The sequence below is a fragment of the Orcinus orca genome, chromosome 17, assembly GCF_937001465.1.
Source record: "Orcinus orca chromosome 17, mOrcOrc1.1, whole genome shotgun sequence".
Lineage (NCBI taxonomy): Eukaryota > Metazoa > Chordata > Mammalia > Artiodactyla > Delphinidae > Orcinus > Orcinus orca.
Genome location: NC_064575.1, coordinates 1,859,009 through 1,874,984, shown reverse-complemented (window position 1 = coordinate 1,874,984; position 15,976 = coordinate 1,859,009). Strand labels below are relative to the sequence as shown.

Genomic DNA, 15,976 nt, shown 5'->3' with positions numbered 1-15,976 from the left:
CTGCAGAGGACGGGTCCCATGTCGGGGGTCCCAGTGGAGCCTAAATTCTGTTCACCCAGTGAACGTGGAATAATTTTCTATCTCGGTTACCTGCTGACACTGCCTGCCAGAAATTTGTTTGTGTTCCAGACCAAGAAGTGTCCCGGGGGAGTGGCCGTCCTGAGGCTGCACGGTGCGGAGACCAGCTGCCAGAAATGCACCCGGGCATTGAAGGTCACGACATACGTTGTCTGTTTATAATATCTGGGTCCTGCGCTAGAGCTAGAGCACTGGAATGGGTTTTCCAAGAAACTTAGAAAAGTCACTGAACTACTGTGAGACACACAGTATTAGAAAAGTGAGCCCGGTCCTTAAACAGAGTAACTACCCGATGACGCCTCTGTGGCTACTTTCAGGAGAATAATTCCCCAGAGCTGCCCGGGTCGGAGGCTCCGCCCTTCTCTCCAAGCCCTGCTAAGGGCACCTCGTCCTCCTTGTTACTCAGGTCCCTACAGCTCTGCAAGCTCCCAGGTCTAAGCCACACGCCCAATAACCTCCCCGCCCCCCCTCCACTCTTCTCCCCTCCGAAGCACCCTCCCCAAGGCGCCAAGGCCATCACAGACGGCATCATGCTTCTGCCATCAGGTCCTGGCGGCTTTGGTGGCCCTCGGCACTGTGGCGTGTCAGCCCTGGGTTCATCACCCCAGATCTGTGCTCTGCCACCGTGGGCCGGGCGCTCTGCCCTCTGACTTGGTGTGGCCTCAGCCATGTGACCTGCTGTGACCAGTGGGAGCCTGTAGGTGTCCTAGCAGCAGGGGCACATGAAGAAGGACTGCAGTAAGGCTTGCTCTGTCCTGCCTGTGTCACCGGCAAGAAAAGGTCGTGCTGGGCTGGCCTCCTGGCTCCACAGGAATCAGGGGTAAGGGGAGCAGAGCCAGGTGGGGGATGGTTGAGGGAACCAGCCATGGGAGGAGTAAGCACTTACTGCTCTAAGGCAGGGAGGCGCTGTCACTGTGCCACCCAGCAGCGCGGGGGCCGCATCGGCCACGAAGGCCAAGGCCCCTGCTATCCGGTGCTGCCTGCTCCACTCTGAACGTGGCCCCGCGGGTCCTGCCAGCGCTGTCACCCCCTGCTTGGTCAGCAGACCGTGATTGCGGATTCCGAGGAGAAGGCAGCTTCCTCTGAGTACCGCCCGGCGCTCTTCCCCTCGTTACACGCTTCCACCCCGAACAACTCCCTTTGCTAAGAACCAGCAGACCTCAGATGAGCCCTTTTGTGTCCATCCCCTCCACCAGGCGCCGTGAGAACAGGGACCTCTACGAAGCAGAGACCCAGGAGGACTGGAGGGAAAGCCACGTGTGCTGAGTGCTACTCTTGTAGGAGATGCATTAAGAAAATGTTCATGCTTAAATTCTCGAATTTTCCTTCTGGATTTTTAACAACTACCTTTGATAAGAAAGAGTTGAAATATTATTGAATAAAAAACATAAATCAAAAAGGAAGGTCTAATTCTATTTTTAGAAGTTTAACCCATGGAATTTATGTTATGATTATGTTGTAACTATATAAATGCATTTTAGAAAAAGTCAAATTAAACATATTGTGAACTGTGTGTGTACATGAAGGTCATATGTCCTTGGCAAAAACAGTAGATCGAAGACCCTCAAAATTCGTGTCCTTCAACTTATCCAAGCCACAGAAGAGACTCTCAAAAATGCAAAGTGTGAATATACGCCATGTTAATTTCCTTTCAAATTTTACCTTGAAACACTGTAAAAATTAACGTCCACTTAAAGACGTGAATGGATTATGAAGATTAAGGTGCCCAATCAGACAGTACAGTCAAGTGTTCACACGGTGACCCTCCCTGGCTTGGGGCCTCCAAGCCCTGAAATTCCCCCATCCTATAATTCTAACATATTACCTACACAACTAAAAAATACGTTTCCTCATTTTGATATTGGAGATGTTGACACAGAAAAATAATAAAGGAACACTTTTAAAAAGTTGTTTTGAGAGAAGAAAATTTCCCTTCATTATGAGGCCATACTTTTAGTAAGAGAGAATATATATACATATAATATATAGACATATATGTCTATATCGTACATATATATACACTTTTATAGTTATAACGTTTTCTGGCAACACATTTGTTTTATCGAAATTCTATCTCTTGTTTTTCTATAAACATATTAAGGCATAATTTATCTCCTATTAATAAAAACGAGGACCTTAAATCCAACACCTGATAACCAGTCAGAGTGCTGACAGGAGCTGGAAGCAATTCCAGTCGTCCTTGATTAGGACCCAGGCCGCGCACCCTCGTGCTGACCACACACAGTACCTTGGTCGCAGCGTCAAAGCAGATGAAGCCCATGCTGAAGTCGATCGTGAGCCCCATCAGGTGACTTTCCAGCACACACGCATAGGTCTTGCACTGGGCAGAACAAAACACTGTTACTTTCATGTGACTGACCCAATGTCAGGGTTAATAGTCCACATATATCAGACTGTGTCACAACCGCTGTGATAAGTTCCTCATACACCAGCTAACTTTATTTCAGCAATAACTGTATAAGGAACCTGGTGTTGTCAACAACCTAACGTCAACAAAACCCAGGCTGAGTGGTTGTTGACCTGCCCGGGGGATGCAGGGCTGAGTTTCCAATCCTGCCCTGGTGACCTTGTCTTTACCTTGTGTCACACTGATGCCCTTCCCTATCCTGGCAATAAAACTGTACACACATTTTTAGGTGTAGGCAAGATTATGTTAAGCTGTTATATTCTGTAGCTAAATATCACTGCATTTTTATTAAGCTAAAAGTGAATTATTAAAGATTAAGGTATTACTTAAATTCTTGGCATATCAATTTCATTGATATTCTTAAAAAGAGAGCTCTCAGGCACACAAACAGATTTAATAATCAGAGCAAGAAATAGAAGAAATGTCTTGACCTTAAGAGTCTCTACATGTTCATCAGTGTGGTACAAGTTATGTCCTAAAGACATTTACCCTTCCTATTATTTGTGTAAGCCTATTGATTCTTTGAAATCAATAATTAATGATCGCTCACACTGAGATTAGATTAAATTACACTTTTACTTATATAAATAGTTTGGGAAAACTAGTAAAATATAGATGCTGGAATACAAGAATAACAGATGAGAAATACACACTTGGGGCTTATATGAAACAATGCATTTTTATGTCCATAGGCCAGTTTTATTTGCACTTAATTGCAAACTGGAGTGGGATATTCAAATCAAGAAAAACACCTTTTTTTTAAAGACTTTTTTGATGTGGACCATTTTTAAAGTCTTTATTGAATTTGTTACAATATTGCTTCTGTTTTATGTTCTGTTGTTTCGGCCAAGAGGCATGTGGGATCTTAGCTCCCCAACAAGAGATCGAACCCACACCCCCTGCATTGGACAGTGAAGTCTTAACCACTGGACCGCCAGGGAAGTCCCAAGAAAAACATTTGTAATTCACAAAGGGGAGAGAGAGGGAGGGAGAGGGAGAAAGAGAGAAACCTATCTCAAGCAAATGTTCGATACCAATCCTTACGTCATATTTGTGTTTATAATACTGTGTATAAATGTACATTAAGTGAATCTCATTCTGACTAACGATGGCTAAATGCATCACGTTGACTCCACCAAAAAGCTATATTCATGTGTTTAAGCCCAATCTGCATTGGAAAGTTATAACCAGGCCAGATTATTCATTTGGAGTTAAGTTTTTCAAAAAAGCAGATTAGAAAGCAAACTTAATGGGCCTTGTAAGTTTATTTGTGGGTGTAATTTTATTTAATACATGAACACCTTACCTTCCACGCTTGTACCCACCCATTACCACTTTATTAAAACTACTATCAACTTAAGGAATAGCCAAGGCCATCTCATTTTCTCCAATTTAGACATAACTGCTTGCTATTTTCAAGTGACATTATTTAAAAAATACATGTCAGGTGGAAACACCTTCAGTATGGAACACCACAATTTATCTCATTAAGAACAGAATTATGAATTAAATTACATTGTTTCGATAATCATTAAATCGAAACAGATACGATATAACTTGAGATCCACTGAAGTTTTATTCTATGATTTATGGTCTTAATAAACATATGTAATGAGTACATTTGTATGTTTTAACATTGAAATGTTTATTGTTTAATTTCTATATTTATTTTATAATAAGATTGAATTATAGTTAGAAAAAAGCAAAAAATTGTCGTTTTTAGGGAATTTCAAGCTAGAAACACTGTGAAAGGTTTTTGCACAATATTCTATGTTATACATAATTATTACTTTGCACAATTTTGTGAATTAGTACACAATGTTTGAAGATACATCAGACGTAAAATGATTTTTTACACACGCCCTTTTGGATGACAGCTAACTGTCTATAGCTGGATAAAGCAAAATGAAAGAGTCTGAAATAATAACATTAAAAGAAATCAAGTTTTGAATGGGACACACTTCTTCACAGAAAGTCTTATTTTAAAAGGGTTGTATTAATTCATATTGAATTAGTGTAAAAAACAATTGTATGTCCCTTACCAGTATTATTCACTTACTCTGGGAAAATTGTTCAGAAATTGGACAAATAAAGGTACTAAAAATACAGTAAATTAATTAGGCTTAACTCCGGTACTTAACTCTGGTACTTAACTCTAGGTGAATGTAAGATGTAATTCATGCAAATTGTCATATTTCTGTTTCAATGTTCATTACATTTTCTACTGTCACCCTGGGAAGTATGGCTAGATTTTAAGGTGTTAATTGAAATGACAATGTAGGATGTTTAGAAATACCTGCTTTCAGTGAATTATCCTTTAAATAAATATATATTTATATCAATATTAAGTACATTAGAGATCAGAAAATATTTAAATAGATAAAGGAATAGACTAGAAGCTAGAAAATGTTAGGGTGCAGTCCTGTTAATGAAAACTAATTTCAAAATAAAAATAGATTAATTTATTAATTTTTATTGTATTAGTTTATTAATTTCCTACTTTTATGCCTGTTTCACCATAGGAGTATGTCCTCTCTTTATTTTTTTACCACCTTTAGTGGAAGTGGAAATATTAGGAACATAGAAGTAAACCACAAACTTCTTCATGTAAATATATTCACATCTTTGAATTTTGAAAATAACAGAACCACAGTGTTCAGTCGTTGATTACTGATTTCTGGTAGAGTAAACAAGGGGAAATTATAAAATCTATAAAACAACCAAAAGCTAAAAAGACATTAAATATTTTTCTTTTCACTTACCATATGCATCTCAGATTTGTATTGTGAACACGTAAGGTGCTAGTACAAAGAAATGCATTGCTCAGGACATCAGTTTAGAGGATGCGAGGCCCAGATTTTAAAAAATAGTAAAATACAGTGAAACAATATAATTTTATCTCTATCTCACTTCTAAACATCAGGAGACTTAAAATGAAATTTTAAATTGAAACCAGCAGGTAGAAATCACCATGTATTTGTTTCCAAGTGAAGTGTGATATTCTAGGGAAATGATAATTAGGAAAACCCAAAACTATCAAAATAAATAACAAAAACGTCAACTCCTGTACAACTTTATACAATGCTTTAAAATGGTCTTAAGTGTTGATACTTGGAATAAAATAATAGTTAAGGTATTTTTCATCTTTCTACTTTGATATTAAAATATCTATTTACTGAATTGAGTTTCTATACAGCTAAATTATTGAAACAACATTTCTCAGTTACTTTAACATTTTTAGGTAATGCAGATCAGCAGAATATGAGAAAATGTCAATTAAGCAATGAAAAAAGTGAAAACAAGCCTGCTCCTGTTCCCTTCCCCTGATTGTTATGTCATACTGGTGTGACCTGATGGGTTGAATATAGAAATTTGTAGTCAGAAGAAAGATATTAATACATGTCACATATCAGTTCAACATAACTGAACAACTATGCATCCAAGTCCCCTGTTGCAGGCAGGAATCCCGGGATAATAATGCTGTACTGTCATCATCATACATTTGTTTTCAAAATTGTGTCCATGTGTCTATTTAGGTCCCGGCTCTATGACTCAAGTGCATCACAACTGTTCAGTTTTGCCCTTGGTCTCTGTTAAGGGTCAGTTAGGGGTCAGCTGCAGAGCCTGTTCCCGTCCATGGTCCTGTGAATTGTACAGGCTACAGGTTTATGACATTTGGTCTAGATATAACTTCACAGTTAAGAGATAAAGTTTAACAAACTTCTGCCGATTACTCACGATGTACAAAATGCACTATACTTCAGTCAGTAGAGGAATAAAATAATCCCTGGAAACCCACAACTCAGTGCGGGGATGACCAGCACTCATCACTCCAACACAAGCACAGCATGGGGACACCTAAGGAAACGGATTAAGAGACTGTTCGGCAGGGGCGAGTTTGAACAGGACTCACGTGGAAGGGGCAATGGGGGCAAAGGGCAGGGCTGACTGGGGATTAGCAAAATTGTCCTGGATGATGGGACCTCTGAGAAAAGCTTCAAATTCCCTGTCGTTTTGAAGGGTAGAGATGAAGAGAAGGCTTTCTAGCAAGAAAGAGCCTTGTGAGTGAATGAAGTCGTTCAGGCTGGAAATTAGGTGGCTGTGATTGGAGACCAGGAATGGCTTTGTAAACGATTGATTAAAATAAGAGCATTTTCTACTTTAGATTTAAGGTAGAGCAGATTCTAATTAAAGTTAGAAATATGTTTTTGATGAGTGGTAGGAAATAGCCTAGAAAGAACAAATTGTAGGAAAATTAAAACGTTTTTCAGAGCCGTGTTGCACTTCATTTAATAACAATGGCTAATTATTGAACATTTGAGAAGGTCAGGACTCACAGAACTGCATTTTTATGCTCCTTTGAATTTATATTAGAATTCTAGGGGAGTGGTCATGCATCTTTGGGGATCACAGGTCCTACAATTCCACAGACTCTCACCTGTATCCGTTCCACTTCCAGAAAGGTTGCTGTTTGGAAGGCTCTTTCCCACTGGGCGAGGTCAGAGTCTAATTCCACGGAGAAGTAGAGGTCCTCCCCAGACTCGGACTGCACGGTGAAGCAGTGTTTCCGCCGGTCCAGCAGGTCGCTGTCCTGATGAAAATCTGGAGTTACACAGGTTGGCACACACCAGTTCTACTCTGACAGGGCCACACCTGGATCAGTGCTGACCAGTGGGTGGCGGGGATGCTGCAGTGACAAAGATTACACTCTATGACAGCACTAATTCTTCATTCAAGTGGTCACAGCAGACAATTTCCAGGCCTCAAAGTCTATAACGGAAACACTTCTTCTTTGAATTGACACTGAGGCATGTCCATAAGATAGAAATTAGGATTTCTGGCTTCATCTCTTACTAGCAAGGTAACTACCAAAGCATTGAATGCTTGAGATTCAATTCCTTACTGTACAGATGGATAACACACAATTTCTCTTTTTCCTTACAGAGCTGTGAAGATGATGAAATTAAGCAATACTTATTAATGTATTTGCAAATTTAAAGAGCTTCATAAGCATGGTCTCTTATATTGAGTGGATTTCTATAACCCTTAAACTATCATAGGAATATTCTTCTACATGAGATATGAAAAAACTGTGTCTAACATGTCTCAGAAATTTTATTGCTTTTAAAAAAATACACATTTACCTTACTTATGTAACTGTATTTCATTAAGTCAAAAAGACTCTGATGTGGCCATTTCTTGGTCTTGCTAGAGGTTTTCAGCTAATGTGTTCACACATCTGTATGTGTAGCAACTTCAGAGATGTTAAAAGGTAGAAAGAATGCAGCTAGGAATTGAGGAAAAATTGTAAAAGAGAAAGTTGGGGCAATGACTCAGAATACTATACACCTGATTCCATATGTCACAGAATGAAAAGGATATTCATGTCTTATTCAGTCAATATGACCAATGTGGAAAAATAGCTTGCATTTTAAATTATATTAACTCAATAATTACATAACTTTGACTTTTTTGTGCTATATAGAAATACAGGAAAAGTAGGTGAAGGTAATATACATGAATGTTAGTATTTCCATTTTTATAGCTATGGCAGATATCAAGATATTAAAATTACTTTTCTAGTAAAATGTCACTGAATACCTGCCAGAGTAACTATTTTCAAACTCATCTGGCCTTTAAATTATTACTCATATGTTCACAGGTAAATCTCATGATCTGAAGAGTAAAAATTTCAACTTCTGAAAAAAGTAACTGAAATAAATACTTACAACTATTATTTTTAAATTAATTTAAAAGAAAACTCAAGGCATTTTAGATATTAAAAAATCAATTACAATCAATCCAAGTGAACACGCTGTATAATGTAAGTCAATTCATTTTGGAGGATTTTAGTTGCCTCATCTGGGAAGAGAAGGAATAAAAGTTTAAATTTGCTCCTTTTCCCTGGGAAACTGGAATCCCTGATATAAATGGACATAATGGCAAATTTCAGAGAAAACATGAAGCATATTCCTCAGATACAGTCTCTAAATTAATCTTTACAATAATCCATGAAAATAGGCTATAATCTTCCTTTCCCTGAAGAGGGAAATAGGTCTTGGATGTGTTGGTCCCCATTTTAGAAGCTGCTTGGCCCTAGTGACTCAGATCAGATCATTTGGGAGTCACTCAGCCCAAGTTCAGATGTCAGTTCTACCTCTTATTTCTGCTTCTCCTAGAATCAGTGCAGGTATTTCTTAAAAGAGGATGATATACCTGCCTGAATTTCTTATAAAGATGAAATTAGTTGATATATTTACATATTGCTTAGAAAAGTGACATGTATATTAAGTGCTCCATTAATCACTAATATCACACAGTATCATTATTTTTTTTTCACACAGTATCATTATTAATCACAATATCACCATCACTAATATTGACTATTACTAAAAAACTGGATTGGATCAGACTCCAGGTCCAAATTACGTTCCAGTACACACACACACACACACACACACACACACACACACACACACACACACAAACCTGTGATACCACTTATGGTGGAATGCAGGCTGTAGCAGGAGAGTCAGGAAGTCTCCTTTTCTAATAAAATTAACGAACAGTATTCACATTGAAAAAGAAACATGCTTGTCTGAATGTTTATTATGCAGGCAAGTTTGACTTTCGTGCCCTTCTTTAGGCATTGTGTGTGTGTGTGTGTGTGTGTGTGCGCCCAGACGGGTGTGTGAATCCTGTCCCAGCACATCACATATACTACAAAATGCTCTTACAGACATTAGCCATTATGAATTCTATTTCTGAGAAAATTAAGGCTTACAAAGATCAAGTGACTTAAACAAAAACATATTCTAAAAATTCAGAGATCCTAGAATTAAAGGTAAAATGTGTTAAAAAATATATATACCTAAGGGAAAAGCAACAAATAACATATAAGGGAATCCACATAAGGTTAACAGCTGATCTTTCAGCAGAAACTCTGCAAGCCAGAAGGGAGTGGCAGGACATATTTAAAGTGATCAAAGGGAAAAAAACTACAACCAAGATAACTCTACCCAGCAAGGATCTCATTCAGATTCCACAGAGAAATGAAAACCTTTACAGACAAGCAAAAGCTAAGAGAATTCAGCACCACCAAACCAGCTTTACAACAAATGCTAAAGGAACTTTACTAGGCAGGAAACACCTGAGAAGAAAAAGACCTACAATAACAAACCCAAAACAATTAAGAAAATGGTAATAGGAACATACATAGCGATAACTGGCTTAAAGGTAAATGGATTAAATGCTCCAACCAAAAGACACAGATGAGCTGAATGGATACAAAAGCAAGACCTGTATATATGCTGTCTACAAGAGACCACTTAAGACCTAGGGACACATACAGACTGAAAGTGAGGGGATGGAAAAATATATTCCATGCAAATGGAAATCAAAAGAAAGCTGGGGTAGCAATTATCATAACAGACAAAATTGACTTTAAAATAAAGACTATTACAAGAGATGAAGAAGAACTCTACATAACGATCAAGGGATCAATCCAAGAAAAGCATATAACAATTATAAATATTTATGCACCCAACATAGGAGTACCTCAATACCTAAAGCAAATGCTAACAGCCATAAAAGGGAAAATTGACAGTAACACAATAATTGTAGGGGACTTTAACACCACACTTTCACCAATGGACAGATCATCCAAAATGAAAATAAATAAGGAAACACGAGCTTAAAATGACACATAAACAAGATGGATTTAATGAATATTTATAGGACATTCCATCCAAAAACAGCAGAATACACTTTCTTCTCAAGTGCTCATGGAACATTTTCCAGGATAGATCATATCTTGGGTCACAAATCAAGCCTTGGTAAATTTAAGAAAATCGAAATCATATCAAGTATTTTTTCTGACCCCACCACTATGAGACTAGATATCAATTACAGGAAAATATCTGTCAAAAATACAAACACATGGAGGCTAAACAATACCCTACTAAATAACCAAGAGATCACTAAAGAAATCAAAGAGGAAATCAAAAACTACCTAGAGACAAATGACGATGAAAACACGAAGACCCAAAACCTACGGGATACAGCAAAAGCAGTTCTAAGAAGGAAGTTTATAGCAATACAATCCCACCTCAAGAAATGACAAACATCTCAAATAAACAACCTAACCTTACACCTAAAGCAATTAGAGAAAGAAGAACAAAAACCCCCAAAGTTAGCAGAAGGAAAGAAATCATAAAGAACAGATCAGAAATAAATGAAAAAGAAATGAAGGAAATGATAGCAAAGATCAATAAAACCAAAAGGTGGTTCTTTGATAAGATAAACAAAATCGATAAACTATTAGCTAGACTCATCAAGGAAAAAAGGGATAAGACTCAAATCAACAGAATTAGAAATGAAAAAGGAGAAGTAACAACTGACACTGCAGAAATAAAAGGATCATGAGAGATTACTACAAGCAACTATATGCCAATAAAATGGACAAGCTGGAAGAAATGGACACATTCTTAGAAAAGCACAACCTTCTAAGACTGAACCAAGAAGAAATAGAAAATATATACAGACCAATCACAAGCACTGAAATTGAGACTGTGATTAAAAATCTTCCAACAAACAAAAGCCCAGGACCAGATGGCATCATAGGCAAATTCTATCAAACATTTAGCGAAGAGCTAACACCCATCTTTCTCAAACTCTTCCAAAAAATAGCAGAGGGAGGAACACTCCAAAACTCATTCTACAAGGCTAACATCCCCCTGATACCAAAACCAGACAGAGATGTCACAAAGAAAGAAACCTACAGGCCAATATCACTGATGAACATAGATGCAAAAATCCTCAAAAAAATACTAGCAAACAGAATCCAACAGCACATTAAAAGGATCATATATCATGATCAAGTGGGGTTTATCCCAGGAATGCAAGGATTCTTCAATATATGCAAATCAATCAATGTGATACACCATATTAACAAATTGAAGAATAAAAAACATGATCAACTCAATAGATGCAGAAAAAGCTTTTTACAAAATTCAACACGCATTTATGATAAAAACCCTCCAGAAGGTAGGCATAGAGGGAAGTTACCTCAACATAATAAAGGCCATATATAACAAACCCACAGGCAACATTGTTCTCAATGGTGAAAAACTGAAACCATTTCCACTAAGATCAGGGACAAGACAAGGCTGCCCCCTCTCACCACTATTATTCAACATAGTTTTGGAAGTTTTAGCCATAGCAATCAGAGAAGAAAAATAAATAGAAGGAATCCAAATCAGAAAACAAGAAGTAAAACTGTCACTGTTTGAAGATGACATGATACTATACATAAAGGATCCTAAATATGCTACCAGAAAACTACTAGAACTAATCAATGAATTTGGTAAAGTACCAAGACACAGAATTAACACACAGAAATCTCTTGCATTCCTATACACTAATGATGAAAAATCTGAAAGAGAAATTAAGGAAACACTCCCATCTACTACTGCAACAAAAAGAATAAAATACCTAGGAATAAACCTACCTAAGGAGACAAAAGACCTGTATGCAGAAAACTATAAGACACTGATGAAAGAAATTAAAGATGATACCAACAGATGGAGAGATATACCATATTCTTGGATTGGAAGAATCAACATTGTGAAAATGACTATACTACCCAAAGCAATCTACAGATTCCATGCAATCCCTATCAAACTATCAATGGCATTTTTCACAGAACTAGAACAAAACACTTCAAAATTTGTATGGAAGCACAAAAGACCCTGAATAGCCAATGCAATCTTGAGAAAGAAAAATGGAGCTGGAGGAATCAGGCTCCCTGACTTCAGACTATACTACAAAGCTACAGTAATCAAGACAGTATGGTACTGGCACAAAAACAGAAATATAGATCAATGGAATAGGATAGAAAGCCCAGAGATAAACCCATGCACATATGGTCACCTTATCTTTGATAAAGGAGGCAAGAATATACAACAGAGAAAAGACAGCCTCTTCAATACGTGGTGCTGGGAAAACTGGACAGGTACATATAAAAGAATGAAATTAGAACACTCCCTAACACCATACACAAAAATAAACTCAAAATGGATGAAAGACCTAAATGTAAGGCCAGACACTATCAAACTCTTAGAAGAAAACATAGGCAGAACACTCTATGACATAAATCACAGCAAGATCCTTTTTGAACCACCTCCTACCTCCTAGAGAAATGGAAATAAAAACAAAAATAAACAAATGGGACCTAATGAAACTTAAAAGCTTTTGCACAGCAAAGGAAACCATAAACAAGACCAAAAGACAACCTTCAGAATGGGAGAGACATTTGCAAGTGAAGCAACTAACAAAGGATTAATCTCCAAAATTTACAAGCAGCTCATTCAGCTCAATATCAAAAAAACAAACAACCCAATCCAAAAATGGGCAGAAGACCTGAATAGACATTTCTCCAAAGAAGATACACAGATTGCCAACAAACACATGAAAGGATGTTCAGCATCACTAACCATTAGAGAAATGCAAATCAAGACTACAGTGAGGTATCATCTCACACCGGTCAGAATGGCCATCATCAAAAAATCTACAAACAATAAATGCTGGAGAGGGTGTGGGGAAAAAGGAACCCTCTTGCACTGTTGGTGGGACTGTAAATTCATATAGCCACTATGCAGAACAGTATGGAGGTTCCTTAAAAAAACTAAAAATAGAACTAGCATACGACCCAGCAATCCCACTACTGGGCATATACCCTGAGAAAACTATAATTCAAAAAGAGTCATGTACCACAATGTTCATTGCAGTTCTCTTTACAAAAGCCAGGACCTGGAAGCAACCTAAGTGTCCATCGACAGATGAATGGATAAAGAAGATGTGGCACATATATACGATGGAATATTACTCAGCCATAAAAAGAAAAAATTGAGTTATTTGTAGTGAGGTAGATGGAGTGAGAGTCTGTCATACAGAGTGAAGTAAGTCAGAAAGAGAAAAACAAATACTGTATGCTAACACATATATATGGAATCTAAAAAAAAAAAAAAGTTCTGATGAACCTAGGGGCAGGACAGGAATAAATACGCAGATGTAGAGAACGGACTTGAGGACACAGGGAGGGGGAAGGGTAAGCTGGGGTGAAGTGAGAGAGTGGCATGGACATATATACACTACCAAATGTAAAGTCGAACACTAGTGGGAAGGAGCCACATAGCACAGGGAGATCTGCTTGGTGCTTTGTGGCCACATAGAGGGGTGGGAGGGAGATGCAAGAAGGAGGGGATATAGGGATATAGGTATATGTATAGCTGATTCACTTTGTTATAAAGCAGAAACTAACACACCGTTATAAAGCAATATACTCCAATAAAGACGTTAAAAAATATATACCTGCCATTCACAATTTTTTTTACTGTTGGCATTAGAACACATGTTCTAAGATTAGAATTCTTAGTTTCAGAAATCTATGGGGGGGAGTGGCTTAGAAAAGTGAGTTTGGAATGCATTCCGCCAGGACCCTAGGAGAGTGATAGTTTAAGAGAATAACTTTCTCCCTAGCAGTGTCCCATCTGGCATGGAATTTACCTGATTCACACACAACTACACTAATCTCTGAGCAAAGCCAAGGCTGTTTGTCCAGGGCTCTAGGCGGGGGCTGTGGGATATACTGACCCAGCTGAGGCCCTGTACTGTAACCCACCCTCTGTCACAGCCTTGATAAGGATCCCCGTGTTTCAGTCTATCCACACAGCCTGGCTTACGCTCCTTCACTAGCTTAATATGTGCTAGCTTTAGCTTTTGACAGGAAACAGAAAGGAAAACCCTACTTAAAAAAAAGAAGAGTTTCAGTAAAGCCAACCAGGCCATGTAGAAAAATGCTGTGTACCTTCAAAGGGAAGAGTGCTTTCTTATATGGTAATGCGTTTAAAAAGTATATGGCATATAAACAAAATATAATTATTAAAAGAAACTTTTACCTTTGTATCTGCTTTGCATTTTTGACTTCTTATTTAATATCCTTTAATCAGTTTTCATTATTGATTGATATCAGCATTTTCCCAAAGACATTATTATTGAAACAAATAGAAGCGTCACTACGATAAATTGGCACAACTAGCACCAGAAAACAAACCAACCAGAGACACATAAAACAATAACACTAATTTCTTACAATAGTATTCAGGGTTGACTTTCCATATCGCCTATGGCGATGAATGGTTTTAGTTAATAGTTACGAGATTCATCTTTCAGATTTCAATCCTAATATTCTAGTTCTGAGGATAATTACATCATACTAAAAAAAAAATCCTCAAATCCATGCTTTGAAATCCAAAGACCAGATGGCTTTTAGGAGAACAGGCTGTCCAGTGTGGGGCGTCTGAGAAACGTACTAGTTGTTCCTACAGATGTGGACATTAAGGGTCAGGAGGAATTGTGGCTGGTCATTTGGTCCTGCCTTTAAGAAATAATCCAAACAGTGCCACCTGTAAGTATTTCCAAAGAATGAAACTCTAATTCTCAGCCTTTAATACTTGGTATGTGAAGACTGTTCTTCAATCTCCTAATTTTCCTTTCCTGAAAACAGGATCCCTCACACTGCAGCGTACACTAATTTATTCTTAATCTCTCTTCAGATGCGATTGAAAACAAGTGGTCACCACTTCTTAAAAAGTAACCTTTTGTATCCTTGAGGACAATTATCAAGCCACCTTTCGGCTTTCTCTTTATGAAACCAAGTGAAGCGAACTATTTTACCTTTCCTCGGGGGTACCGTGCCTTAGCTATTTAATGACCTTAGTAGCTCTCCACTGAAACTTAGCAACTTTTTCCTAATCCCTCGAGTAGTAACAGATGCCAGCTAGCCAGGATGGACTCGTCCGGATCTGACTGGCATGAGACATAAAGGGGGTTCCTTGTGTCACCTAAAATCACACCTCTGTTTATGTACCCCAGGATCCTGTTTGAGAGCCGTGTCTGTGGAGATTTAAAAAGTGAAGATAATTGTGAGAAGTGGTATCTGGCCAGCAAGCCTCTCATAAAATGTGTTCAATTAATCCTGCACATTTTGTCCGATGAAGGGGAGGTCTGGGGGCCAAAGTGCCCAATTAGTACTCATGATATAGATGGTATCATCTCTGGCCTGGCTCCTGGGTCATTTGCTAAAGAACAACTCAGGATAAAACTGAATGCTGTTTACATCCAGGACCATTAGATGCTGTCTTTTCGTCTCTTTTTTCTAGTGATACTTCTTTTTAAACAAGTAATAATAACTTTCAACTGTGGAAACATTTTCGGGTGGCGTTCAAGATTGCACATACCCCCTGCAACCTCAGAAAGTATTTTATCTTGGCCCAGTCCAGGGCCCATGGTGGGTGCTCAGCTGATGTTCACCCAGGAAAGTTCTGCACGCCTGCTGTGTGCCAAGCACTGCTGTGGTGTGCAGTCCAAGCACTGAGCACCTCTGTCTCACGGAGACTTGTTTTGAGCGGG

General features: G+C 38.2%; 1 protein-coding gene across 2 annotated transcripts in view; it reads right to left on the bottom strand.

The window, feature by feature from the left end:
* The window catches only part of SNTG1 (syntrophin gamma 1), a 473,934-nt gene that overhangs the window by 30,816 nt on the left and 427,142 nt on the right, over positions 1 to 15,976 (bottom strand). For both annotated transcript variants that reach the window (XM_004275023.3, XM_049700609.1), the window contains 2 exons: positions 6,945 to 7,097; positions 2,327 to 2,419 (listed from right to left, as the gene is read on the bottom strand). In XM_004275023.3, the coding sequence (XP_004275071.1) occupies positions 2,327 to 2,419; positions 6,945 to 7,097 (246 nt within the window). The remainder of the gene's footprint in view (positions 1 to 2,326; positions 2,420 to 6,944; positions 7,098 to 15,976) is intronic.